This window comes from Equus caballus, chromosome 4 (assembly GCF_041296265.1).
Source record: "Equus caballus isolate H_3958 breed thoroughbred chromosome 4, TB-T2T, whole genome shotgun sequence".
Classification (NCBI taxonomy): Eukaryota; Metazoa; Chordata; class Mammalia; order Perissodactyla; family Equidae; genus Equus; species Equus caballus.
This window is the reverse complement of record NC_091687.1, coordinates 4,464,036-4,477,785: the sequence shown is the minus strand read 5'-3', so window position 1 is coordinate 4,477,785 and position 13,750 is coordinate 4,464,036. Positions and strand designations below refer to the sequence as shown.

The 13,750-nt window shown below is 38.2% G+C and overlaps 1 protein-coding gene across 2 annotated transcripts in view; it reads left to right on the top strand.

Annotated features, from left to right (window-relative positions):
* RELN (reelin) overlaps window positions 1-13,750 on the top strand; it is a 459,089-nt gene that overhangs the window by 123,394 nt on the left and 321,945 nt on the right. For both annotated transcript variants that reach the window (XM_023638850.2, XM_070265359.1), the window contains exon 3: window positions 13,560-13,695. In XM_023638850.2, coding sequence (XP_023494618.1) covers window positions 13,560-13,695 — 136 coding nt within the window. The remainder of the gene's footprint in view (window positions 1-13,559; window positions 13,696-13,750) is intronic.

The window sequence follows — 13,750 nt, the reverse complement described above, 5'->3', positions numbered from 1 at the left end:
AAAAATATTTGAGTGATTGCCTTTTCAGTTAGAAACTATTGGTAAAATAACTCCAAATCTAAAATTAAGTTTGTTTCTCACAAGAATACAAACTGGAAATGATGTAAACTTTATCAATAATATAAGAAGCAATATGTGATTATAAATTCACATTAAAAATAATATACATAAAGCCTAAAAGAAGCCATACAATAGGAATATAATCATTCAGATTGATGCTTGGAATGATAAAACTTGAGTGAAAAAAAAAAACTTTGAAGGGTTCAAATATCCATGATTTATTATAAATAAATGAAAACTACAGGGGAGAAACAAAATTAAATTTACCTTTAACAAATAACTTGCTTTATTAAGAAGCTTTTTTTGTGATTATTCAAGTGAGTGTATATTCAGATATTATGTTTTTTAGTCAAACCAATATGCTCTGCTTAAACTCGTTAATAGAGTATAATAATTTTTGAAATAGCTGTATTTTGTCTTTTTCTTTTCCTAATCTATTTTAAATATGAAGGGAATTTAAGAATTTCTAAGACTATTTTGTAATCATTTAGCCTCAAGGAGTGTGAAACACTCATTTTTCTGATCCAATATTCAAATTCTTGCCTCATTGGAGTGTGAATTTTAATAAAATTTAAATGAAAGTAGTATACGTCATATTTGAAAACAATTTTTCCTGTGATTTGTTTCTGAAAATGTATTGGTATTTCTTTTATCTGACTTGGAATCAGATGAACTGAAAACAATGGAATAAACTTCATTATAAGAATTCATTGTGTCCATGCTTTCTTATGGTATATAAGCTGCTTCCAGGAGGTAAATAAAGTACTGATAATTATTGTTACATTATACATTTATGCATTATGTTTAAACAAATTTTTTCATGTTATGTGTGATTTAATATTTTTTATTAATTGTATAAGAAAACAAAGCCTGGAGTTATTGAATGAAGTACCTCTACCAGAAAAAATATCATTGATTTTGTAAGTCATTAGGGACGTGGATAGAACTATAGGGCTCCTAAAAAGAAGTTTTAGTGATATAGTAATAGCCAACATTTATATAGTATTTATTATGTGCTAGGCATCATTCTGAATACTTTACATACATTAGCTGTGTAACCCATTGAGGTGGGTTCTGTTGTTTTCCATATTTTACATATGAGGAAACTGAGGCCCAGAGAGTTTACATGTAATTTACCAAGGACATATCTAGTATATGGCAGAACCGGGATGTGAACCCAGGCACTTTGTCTCTAGAGTCTTTGCTCTTGACTACGCCCATACAGCTTAAATTCATCAGTTTTCCTTCCACTGTTATAAAATAAACAGAGTATTGTTCTTTTGGAGAGTAGGAAATATCATGGAGAAGAGGAAAGCAGACTTCAAAGTCTGTTCGTTAATTTAGCAAACAATTATTAGGTGATGCTGTGCAGAGTCAGTAAGACCAAATCACTTCTCTCAAGGAATTTATAATCTAGTAAAGGAAATAGAAGTAAATGAGTGTGACAAGAGTCATATTAAAATAATGTGTTAATTAGGGAAATTCAGTTTTCCTGTGGTAACAAGTTAACTCCCAAATCACAGCGTAACTTAACAGTATGATATGAGTCAGAGACTCTTCAGGGTGGTTGTCCTCCGTGCAGGGACTCAGCATTCTAAGATGTTTCCATATGGTGGCTGTGCTCTCTCAGTGCTTGGCTTCCATTGCCATCAAGGCAAGGGAATAAAGGAACCTAGAGGACTCACGTCCTCTATTCTGTGCTTCAACTAGGAAATCGCTTACTTAATTTCTGCTCATATCCCGTTAGTCAAAATTATTCACATGACCCCTTGAACTGCAAAGAGGCTTGAAAATGTTGGGGAGTATATGGCTATTTGGTGAGCAATAAATGCCTTGACCAAAAGGTATGAACAGTTAATTTGACCAGATGAGAATGCGACAAGAGTTAGTTAGGGTTCTGCAGAAAGTTTGCTGAAAAGTGGCAGAAAAAAAATCATGAAGTCATGATAGAGGCTGATGAAGTTAAGTGAGAAACACAAAATGTAAGGTCTCGGCATCCAGTAGGGAGGAGCTGTAGGTGTAGTTCCTTCAGTACCACGGAGAGCTCCTGTCATTTAAATTACTTTGATAAACCATATGATGTCAATTATAATGCCTTTATTCAGCAACAGTTCATTCCATAAACATTTATTACGTGCCTATCATAGATTTTGTGGGAAAAAAATCATAACACATAACTAACAGTCCGATGGGGAAGACGGATAACTCTCTGTAATGCAATGAGTAGGTTCAACAACAAAACTATTCTCTGGGTTTTATGAGAGCATGGAGATGTTCCAACATTAACCTCAGATACAGGAAGGAGTTGTAGAGGAAAATTTCATGGAGGAGATGATTTCTGATCTCGTGTGTGTATTAAGTGATGAGTAAGAGTTTATTGAAGCCAGGGAAAGAAAGGGTACTTTAGGCCAAGGGTCAGCAAACTTTTTCTGTAAATGGCCAGATAGTAAATATTTTAGGCTTTTCAGATCAGAACAGTAGGTCTCTATGGAATATTCTTCTTTTTGTTTTACAACTTTTCAAAGTGTAAAACTATTCTTACCTCAATGGGTGTAAAAAAACAGGCCATCGTCCAGATTTGACCCATGAGCCATAGTTTGCTGACCCCTGGTCTAAGCAGAGACGACAAGAGCAAAACCAGAGATGTGTACATACAACTATATACAGTTTGGTCTTGATGGAGTACGAAGTTTGAATAGGGTCATGATAAATTAGCCTAAATAGGTAGATAGGGAGCAGAATGCTGTGTTGAGGAACTTAGGCCTACTTCTGTAAGTATGGACTGCCACCGAAGGATTTAAATCAGTGGAATGATAAAAACAGATTTGCATTTTAGAAAGATACCTGTATTAACAATTAATGTGAGGAGGAAAAACTAAACTCAAAGAGACCAATTAGGCAGCTGTTTACCATGGTCAAAAAAGAGATAATGAAAGCCTGAAATAAGGTCATAGTGGAAAGGGTAGGCAAGTGGGGGCACAATGGAAAAAATCTGAGATAACATCAGAAGGACTTGATGATTGATTGACTGAGGTGGGAGAGTGGTCAATAATGACTCCAAGACTAGATAGATAGTGTTCTTTAATTGAGATAATAAATATTATGCCAACTCATTGAAGTTCCTCCTTTAGCAGGAGCTCAGATTGTTAAAAGGATCTCTGCCATTTATTCCAGATTTATACCATCTTGAGTCAGAAATTAGAGGCACATCTTCTGTCCTGATGTGACTCCTTGGGAAATCTGTTAGGCTGTCCAGGAAAGGTATGGGAGCTTTTGTTCTTGTCCATCAAGTAGATTGACTGCCATAAGCAATGCCATTCCTGTGGCAGAATGCCCATTCAAGGTAAGAGATAAGGAATTCAATGTATAGGTTCATGGAAATAGTCCCAAAAGCCAATCTTTTAAGATTATCAGTTATTGTAGCTATTTTTGGATCAAAGAAATCCAGAACTTTATAGACTTTGAAGTTGCCCTCTGGAGGAAACGTATACCATCTATGATTGCCCAACATTTTTATATAGTTTCCCACATTATGAGTACCACCATCCCCAAATAGAATTCCCATACTTCCTTTCTAGGGTGAAAGCATGTAACTTAGTTTCCACCCCCTAGACCCACTCTCATGAGACTTGGATATAAAAGAGTATAATTTGAGGTAGGGACCAAGCATGGGGAAATCCATATTCAATCAGGTGCAGTAGTGGAAAGTTCTTATATTTGGGGGGAATGCCTGAGGTGGAGATTCTGTTATGTTGGTCCAAATGTGGTTGATGTCAAAGAGTGGGCAGTAGCAAGTTCTTGTATTTATGTTGGACCAGTCTCATGGTGTGGTAGACATCACTCCTTGCGATGCAACATCCAAGTTTATTTCTCTATTTCTCTGCAGAGGAGCTGCCTAATATCTCTAAAAATTCCTTTAATTAGCTGGATTGTATTCTGTGGTTTGCAACTGAGAATATCAATAGATACACCTAGGGCTTCAATTATATTATATTTTATATAAAATTTCATGGGATCGGGACATTTAGGGGCAAATGTCTAAAAATGATAATGAAATGGTAAAAAAAAATTGAGGAATCTTAATGATAAAAGAAAAAGATTGAGAAACACTGTCAAAGACTATGGGCAACAGGGTCTCTTCACGTATATCACAGTGATGGTGTGGGCTATGATGGTCAAGACAAGGAGGAAGGCGGGAGAATTCACTGTTCCTTTAAGATATTGGGCATTTGCAACTTGAAGACTATAGGATTTAAACACTGATAAAATATTTGATGAGGCAGTTTGACCTGGAGCTATATCTACATGACAGCAGACTCTGGTTAGACACAGCCCTAGAGACAATTCTTTTAGGTCAGCCAATCTGGAGGTACGATTAAGATAATCAGATCCTGTTTTTATATGCAGAGGCTTTGTGGGGTTAGCCAAGGGTTACTGTGCCCCTTGTTTGTAGCTTTGACCTGGGCTGTATGCTCAGCCTGGGTGATCTGCAGCTCACTTACTTATTTAAAGAGGAGTTTTGTGTGAGTATAGTAGAATCAGAAAAGGACTGAGATATATTCTGAAATCTTAAAAAAAATTTCAACATTTAACAAACACTCTCATAGTTTACATGCAATTTAGCATTTAATTCTCACAAAATGAATTATTACTTAATCATTTCCACAGTCTATTAAGTAGGTCTTATTATTATCCACATGTTAAGTAATATTAATCATAAGACCTAGAGAGTTCTTGCTCAGGATGGCACCATGAAAAGTGATAGTGCCAGATCGCAAGTGATTAGTGGTCCTTCTAGGGTCTAGTGACTTGGACGACTTATTTAACCTCTTTAACCTTCAGTTTTCCCATCCATAAAATGGGAATGATAATAATACTTCTTAGGGTTTTTAATGAGTAAATGAGTTAAACTTTGTAAAACACTCAGAACTTTGCCTGCATCATTAAATACCCAGAAAATTTAGCTGTTATCGTTCTGTCTAGGGTCTTCTCTTTTTCTTCTTCTTTCTTTTTTTTTTTTTTAAACTAGGATTGGCAAGGGTCTGAACCAGGATGCTGTATAGTAATTCTGGTATTGCATTAAACTTCCTACGTAGGTCAACTGAGCATTTTTTTGGCAGTGAGAAAAGAAGAGGAGAGATAGACTTGAGAATATTGGAGGTGACTTTTAGGGGCTGGAGTTATTCCAACAAGGCAACAGTTTGTAGTTTTGTTTTTTCTTATTTATTCATTCATTCCTTTATTGTGGTAAGAACACTTAACATAAGACCTACTCTCAACAAATTTTTAAGTGCACAATACAGCGTTGTTAACTATAGCACAATGTTGGGTGGCAGAACTCTAGAACTTATCTATCCTGCGTAACTGAAACTTCATATCTGTTGAACAGCAGCTCCTGCAGCTCAATAGCATGAAAACAAATAAACTGATTTAAAAAGGGATGAAGAACTTGCATAGACATTTCTCCAAAGAAGAAGTCCAAATGGCCAATAGGTGTATTGAAAGATGCTCGACATCACTAATCATCAGGGAAGTGCAAATAAAAACCACAGTAGACATCATCTCACACCTGTTAGAATGGCTATTATCAAAAAAACCACAAAGAATAACAAGTGTTGGCAGGGATGTAGAGAAATTGGACCTCTTACGCACTGTTGGTGGGAAGGTAAAAAACTGCAGCTGCTATGGGAAACAATATGGAGGTTCCTCAAAAAATTAAAAATAGAACTAACATATGCTCCAGCAATCCTGTGTATGGGTATCCATCCAAAAGAACTGAAATCAGGATTTCAGAGAGATATCTGCCCTCCGATGTTTATTGCAGCATTATTCACAATAGCCAAGATATAGAAACAACCTAAATGTCCATCAGTGGACAAATGGATAAAATGTAGTGTATACATTGCAACAGAATATTGTTCAGCCTTAAAATAGAAGGAAGTACTGCTATATGTGACAACATGGATGAACCTGGAGGGCATTATGTCAAGTGAAATAAACCAGTTACAGAGGACAGCGACTGTGTGATTCTATTTATATGAAGTATCTAAAATAGACAAGCTCATGGAAGTAGAGAATAGAGTGGTGGTTGCCAGGGGCTGTGGGGGAGAGGGGTCTGGAGAGTTGCAATTCAATAGGCATAAAGTTTCAATCGTGCAAGATTTTTTTTGAGAGAAAGCCTTGCTGAGGCTCTTTTCAGCCTCCTACGTTGGCTTGGGTTTCTATCTCTGAAGCCGCCTCCATTTTGGATTTCTCTGGCCTGCATGTGTGTAGCATCCTACTTCTGGACTGGAAGTTGTGCTGTGAATCCAGCACACACTAGGACAAGTCAGAGGAGTAGGCACCAGTGTATCAGAGATTCAGTTAAAGACAGTGCAGACTTTTCATAGCTCTTTGGAAAAGATGCTGTGCTGTCAAACTCAGTGGCCACACACTGGCTGGCTTGGCCCCGTAGGGGAGCACTTTTGAGATATGTCTATTAAGAGGGCAAAGGGTATCCGATAACTGTCTGATAAGAAATTAAGGTGTTGGAGAGAAAGGGAGAGAGAAAGAAAGAGAGAGGGCGGAGAGCGTCTGAGCTTGTACGTAGAGGAGGGGCCCTCTTCCTGCTCGCTCTCAGATGGTTTGCACTCCACTACTGGATTTGGACAGGATTTCTACTGATCAGGACAGGGGTCTGTCCCAGAATTGAAGTACTTCTGTTGAAAGACACAAAGAGGGAGGAAGCCAGTGGGCAGTGTGAGATAGAGGAGGGACCTGCGTTCAGGTGCCATTCACTACCTCTGTTGTCCTTGGCAAGTCACTTAAATTCACTGGCTCCTGATAATTCTCCTTAATCTCTCAAATGGGAATGATAGTAATAACTAACACATATAGTACTAACTATGTGCCATATCCTAATTTCATCTTCACGGCCACCCTCTTATTATCATCTCCATTTTCCTGGAGAGGAAACTGAGGAGCAGTGTTTGACATTCCACAACTCTCTGGTGGTGGAGCAAGGGTCTGAACCCAGGCAGACTGCCTCCACCGTCCAGGCTCTCATCCTCTAGTAGTAAGGGATAATATGGGTAAAACACCCAGCACAGAGAAGGCATTTGGTAAATGGTGGATCTGGGAGAGGAAAGGAGAAGGAGGGCAATGAATTCTCATCTTTGTAATTGCATTGAGTGAGGAAGGAATCAGGTTGACTTAGAATAAGCTCTTATATAACTGACAAGAGATGTGGAAATAGCGTGGATTCTCATACATTTTATAACTCGTGCCTGTAGACATACAATTCCAGAATGATTTTAAAAAGGTTTTAGTACTTTTTTGCCTCTAGAATTAAATATGAAACCAAATGCCTTCAAATCAATACTTTTAAAAATTAAATATACCCCGTGTGTCTGTGTGAGTGTGTGTGCACGTACTGTTTCTCGTCTTATAGCACTACTTGAGAGCTATTCTTTTCATATCCATTTTCATCAGTCTGGTACTCCACAGATAAGCTGCCATAAGGATGTTTTCAGGAAGTTCTATGATTACTTTTAAGCATAGAAAGTCGTGTTTAGCATTGTTGAAATGTTTGAGTATGTTGACCTAGCAAAGAAGGCAAATAATAGACAAGTCGAATTCTGTAAGTAAACAATTATTCTATTTGAATCAAATGAAAAGATTAAAGAATGACAAAAAAGAACTCCATAATTCATTTTGTATCTTCGCTTACAATATAACACTAACTTTCCAAATTAAATTTTCAGAATAGTCTTTTTTTTATTAACTGATTGAAGCCTTTAGAGATCCCTTTTAAAGAAAGAGCAAATGATGAAAATAAAAAGAGATAGAAGTCATCTTAAATATTTGTCTTATCTTACACTTCTTATGTAGGCATAAGTTAATAAATTTGCTAAATTTCCTGAAAACATTCTACCAAACTTTGTTAAAGTGTTTGAAATAATAAAATACTTCTTTTTAAGATTTCATCATTTTTATATATGAAGATTACATTTTTCACAAACAAAAATCTATAATCTTAATGTACTTGCTCTTCGTTTGGTGGTATCCCATCCACAGATGTCGTAGCTCTTGAAACCCATAAAAAATAAACCAGGACATATTTCCACCCACTTTCACACTCACTATGGCAAATTACAAACTAAACAAATTTGAATAACCCGTGTCTTTAATCTACAGAATATAGAATAAAACCAACATGAATGTGCAATTTTCCCACTACCTTGGTTATTTTTGGTAATAAAATCTTCAGTGTGTTTCTTGGAAGTGAATAGCCTGCATTTTTATGAGGATATGTACATTTTATTTTAGAGATGGAGGATCACAGAAATTCTAGTTACCGTTCTGAAGACCCAAGGTATGCACATTAAAGGCAGAAAAAAGTATTCCTGAGGGAAAGTGGAGTTCATACAAGGTTTAGTCACAAACTTAAAATAACTGAAGACTTGTCAAGGAAAATGACATCCCGGAAGGCACAGAAATGTGTCCCACTGTCTTAAAAGGAATCCTGAAGGCAACATTAGAACAATTAAACACATCGTGAGCCTAATCTTGCAGAAGTGTACTGTGGATAAAGGGAACTCTGGAATAGATTCCTGTCCTTTAACCATAACTTTGATTAAGAAGACATATTAGAGATTATCAAACTAGATCTCCAGTGGTTTGAATGACTTAATGAATTTAAGACACCCATACTTTGTCAAAGGAGTGGTTGTTTTAAAGAGTTATATTGATTGTTTGCTGATATAGAAATTACAACTAGGATGTGAATATTCTGTTTTTCAATGGTATATACACAATATTCAAAAGGAAAATGTATTTATAACATGAATGCTTTAAAATCTTGCTAAAGTCAAGGCAGTTGTCAATATTGTAGATCTTCAGCGTTTGAAGGATATACTCTACTTTCTTTGCCCAAAGTTAGATTGGCAGAGCCATGCTTCTTGAAGTGCTTACTTTCTCTCATAGTCCAATTCTCTTGGAAAAGTATAGTTTCTTTCTCTGGGGAGGAAATTCCACATAAAAATTTTTTGTATGACAATTTACACGTAACCACAACAATGGAAATACAATCTTTATTATAGCTGCACTACACATATATTTTATATGTATATATCTCCCAGAGATTTGCAGCATAATTATGTTCTTTTATTATAGATCCTATTTCCCCCTTTCCAAATAATATTAAAAACTCTCTATGTATCCTGTTATCCAGCATACAGCAGGGAGAGCAACGTCGTAAATTTAAGTTCATTATCAAATTCAAATTTCAATTATCCCAAGAATAGGTTTCCGAGTCACATATATTAATTAGATGGTATGTGTCTTTCGTGACACAAAAGCCATTAAGAAGATCGCTGTGGCGGATGCAGTCAGTTGTGTTTCACAGAACCCTGGAAGCTGATCGTGACGGCTCTCCTCCTCCTAGTTCTCATTTTATACGCACACCTCTGCTCATTCTGTCTGCCTTCGTGAGACATCCTCCCATCTTTCTTCTGTTCATTTAATTGTACTCAGAGAGCTATGGAACTGAAAGGGGTCTTAGTGGTCCTGGACCAGCAGTTTACAGATGTAGAGACTGAAGCTTGAGAGGGGGCCCCCTGACTAAGGTCGTACAGCAGTGTGTGGCAGAGCTGAGGGGACGGTACCTCGATTATATCCTGCTGTCTCATGTAAATAAAAGGAAATATGGGAAATCTGAGCTTTTCCCTCAAGACTCGGTTCCAGTCTTCCTCTTCAAGAGCCTTTTCTGACTGTGTAGCAAGGGCACTGGTTTGAATTCAGGCTCAACTGCCCACGTGCTCCATGACCATAAGCAAGTTCTTTTATCTCCATTGTCTCAGTACAGTTGGTAAAGTGGAGAAAATAACAGCTCCTACCTTGTAGGGTTGTTAAGAGCCTAAAATGAGTTACCTTTCACGAAGCACTTAGAATAGTGCCAGGCCATGATAAGTGCTCGGTAAGCGTTGGCTGTCTTTATTATCGTTGTCCGTATTAATCGCTCTTTCTCTCCTATCTTGTATTTTTCATGCATACCATCCAGTTAGCACTTACTTATTTTCTAGATGTTTTATTTAGAATGTTAGTTTATTCCAGTTCTCCGTTCCCAGCTCAAGTCTTTTCAGGGTAGGAATAACGTCTTTATTTCTTCTATGTAACTCCGCAGGGCCTGACACAAATGTTTGATGCAAAGAAGTGTTTCTGTAAATACTGGTTTTTTTCTTCTGGTTGATAGTAAGATAAATAGATTTTTAATAGTTGCAACTCTGGCCAACTTTTCAGTCTTCTGAAAGAAGATGCCAATTAACATCTGGTTGCACTATAGTATGCCAGTGTTCTGTCTTAAAAAAGCAAAGGCCACTGTACACTCACAGTGTTTAAAGGTACACAAAAAGGTCCTCAGACTCCACGTTTGGGATGGTTTGAGGAGTAGTGGGTAAAAGGATACAGTGTTTTGCATTTCTACCAGGGCCATTGCGTGAGACACGGCTGGATACTTTCAAACTGTATATTATTGGTACTGTAGTGATGTGAATCGTGTTACGCCCTGAATTCTGGACAACATTTTACTGAGACACTTTCTTAATGCGTGTTCTTGGCTATACCTTAGAATTCCTTCTTGATGAGCTTTTAAAACTACCAATACCCTGGGTATACCCCAAACCAGTTAACTCAGAATCTCTGGGAGCCACTGTTTATTCAGTCTCTTTAGGTGACAGTGCTGTGCAGCCAAGCTGGAGAACTACTGTGCCAGACTGTTGGCTTGCAGGAGTGTTGCTCTGTGGCATATATTTGCCACATTTAGGGTAGGGCATGAGGCAATTATGACAATACAGCTACCTTATAAAATTCTGTCAAGTAGTATGCAGCCTAAACATTGACTCACATTCTAAGAGGGGTTTTGGGGAATGAGGAGGTATTTGAACTTGAATCCTGTTACCAAGACTCTGAAACCCTGAAACCTTATTTCGTTTGCTTCATTTCCCTTCCCACGCGATTGTGGCTGGAACTTCTGTTTTCCTTTCTGAGCAGGCTGACTCCTGCAGATGTGTCATTTTCCGCACACTGGATCCCTGCTTTGTGCCCGACCAGAGGGGACTGGCAATTCCTGATTCACGACTGTTGAGTCTCCTGCAGCACTCTGATTTCCCTGGGAGTCTCTTTTCCTCCCTAACCTTGTGGTTTCTCTGGCTTGATGAATTTTGTCTCAGAATGCAGCTTAAAAAAATAAAAACTTGAATGAGAAATGGAGCATTGTTAGTATACGTCAAAATATAGATTTATTTTTCTATTTCCTTGGCTAGGATGACCTATTCTGAACAATTTTCTATTCCAGAAGATCCTATTTCACTAGTTAATGTAAGGTATGTGTTATAACTTCTATTGTCTTTTATTTTTATTGTTAAATTATTCTTGAATTTATTCAGGAAGCATTCCTTGAGTATCTGTACTGTGTCAGGCATTGTGATAGTTGCTGGGAATATAAAGATGAAAGACCTGGTCCTTCATAGACTCCTTAGGAAGATGGTCAAGTGTATGATGGAGGAATGTGTGAACTGCTCTGATGACACGTAGGAAGGGCACCTGTCCAAACGTGGGGGTACTCTCCTAGATGCTGTCATATGTCTTGGCTCATTTAATTCTTACAATAACTTTAACTTGGAGGGAATGTGGTATTTTCATTTTGCAGAGAAGAAAACTGGATCTCAGAGAGAGTAAGTTATTTGCCCAAGTTCACAAAGCCAGTAAATGAATTTTTTATTTAACTGCCCACTTCTGTCATGGCTTGATCGCTCATTTCCTTTTAGCTCTGAATAATATTCTGTTGTCTGGATGTGCCGTAGTTTATCCATGCGTTTCCTGAAGGACTTCTTAGTTGCTTCCAAGTTTTGACAATTATGAATAAAACTTCTATATGCATCCATGTGCGGGTTTTTGTGTGGACATAAATTTTAAATTTATTTGGGTAAATACCAAGGTGTGTGATTGCTGGATCAAATGGTAAGAGTGTTTATTTTTGTAAGAAACTTCCAAAATGTCTTTGAAGGTGGCTGCACCATCTTGCACTCCCACCAGCAACACTTGAGACAGGCTCTTGCTCCACATCATCGCCAGCATTTGGTCTTGTCAGTGTTTTGGATTTTGGCCATAATAGGCGTGTCCTGGTATCTCATTGTTTTAATTTTCAGTTCTCTAGTGACGTATGGTTTTGAATATCTTTTCGTATGCCTATTTTCCAACCATGTATCTTTTTGATGGGGTGTCTGTTCAGGTCTTTTGCTGATTTTCAAAAATTGGTTGTTCATTTTCTTTGCGTTGAGTTATTTATTAATATTTTATATCTGAGGTAGACCTAAGAGAATCACCTTATTAAAAAAGAAAAGAATCATCTCCTCATAGCTCAGCTGGGAGCTGACCTGGCACTCACAGCTGGGTCATGGTGTTCTCATGTTCAACATAAGCGGTTTCACAGAACATCAACATGAGACAAGACCACACTGAGATTGTGATGGTTTGAGACAAAAACAAGACCACTTTCTTTCTTGTTTTTGAGGAAGCTTAGCCCTAAGCTAACATCTGCTGCCAATCCTCCTCTTTTTGCTGAGGAAGATTGGCCCTGAGCTAACATCTGTGCCCATCTTCCTCTATTTTATATGTGGGACGCCTGCCACAGTAAGGCTTGATAAGTGGTGCGTAGGTCCACACCCAGGATCCGAACCAGGTCACCGAAGCAGAACGTGTAAACCCAACTGCTGTGCCACCAGGCTGGCTCCCAAGACCACTTTCTAATCATGCCTGAACACAGACAAAAGCAAGAACATGGTACAAACCACAAAAATGACCAACTTCCCCCTTTTCGTGTTAACATGACTACTGCTGCTTTTTTTATCAATCACAGCTTTAGCCTCACTCCATTCTTCATGCCTCCTAGATAAAAACTAAGACACTCAGTGATAAAATTGCCCCCACTTTCTGGTAGCACCAAATCCCTTAGCCTCGCCAACAGGACTGGGGGATTTCCCGGGATGCTGGACGTGCAGACCCAAATCAGGAAATTCCCCGGCCAGCCTGATCACTCTACTCTCTAACCTAACACAAGCCCAAATACATTAGCAAGCACCTTTGACCATCCTCTTACTGAGATACCTCCCAGTTCCCGGTGGTTATTTGGTCTGCCCTGTTGCAAACACTTCCAGTAAACTCAATCTGGTTCAACTGCAGCTGTGGTCCTGGCGGTCTTTGGTGATGGGGGAAAGACCAGTCAACAAAATCAAAGTAAATACTATAGCAATGAATTGAGTGGATCGCTCCTTCCCAGTAATGTTTTAAATGATTAATTCCTTCTGGCAATAGGAAGTGGAAAATTACATAACTTAAAGGGATGCCCAATAGCTTGATGAATCTTGATATGAAAGAAAAATGTCCAGAAAATATTGGTATGCCATGATAAGAAAGACTTTGTTTTATTGTCCTTATAACTTCTGTTCCTTTCTGTCTCTCAGGGATCATGTCAGACCACCAGTTTGGGAACCAGTTTATGTGCAGCGTGGTGGCCTCTCACGTGAGTCACCTGCCCACAACCAACCTCAGCTTCGTCTGGATCGCGCCACCCGCTGGCACCGGCTGCGTGAATTTCATGTGAGTACCCAGCGTGTCTGTTACTGGTCCAGAAGGCAAATACTTACACCTCTCG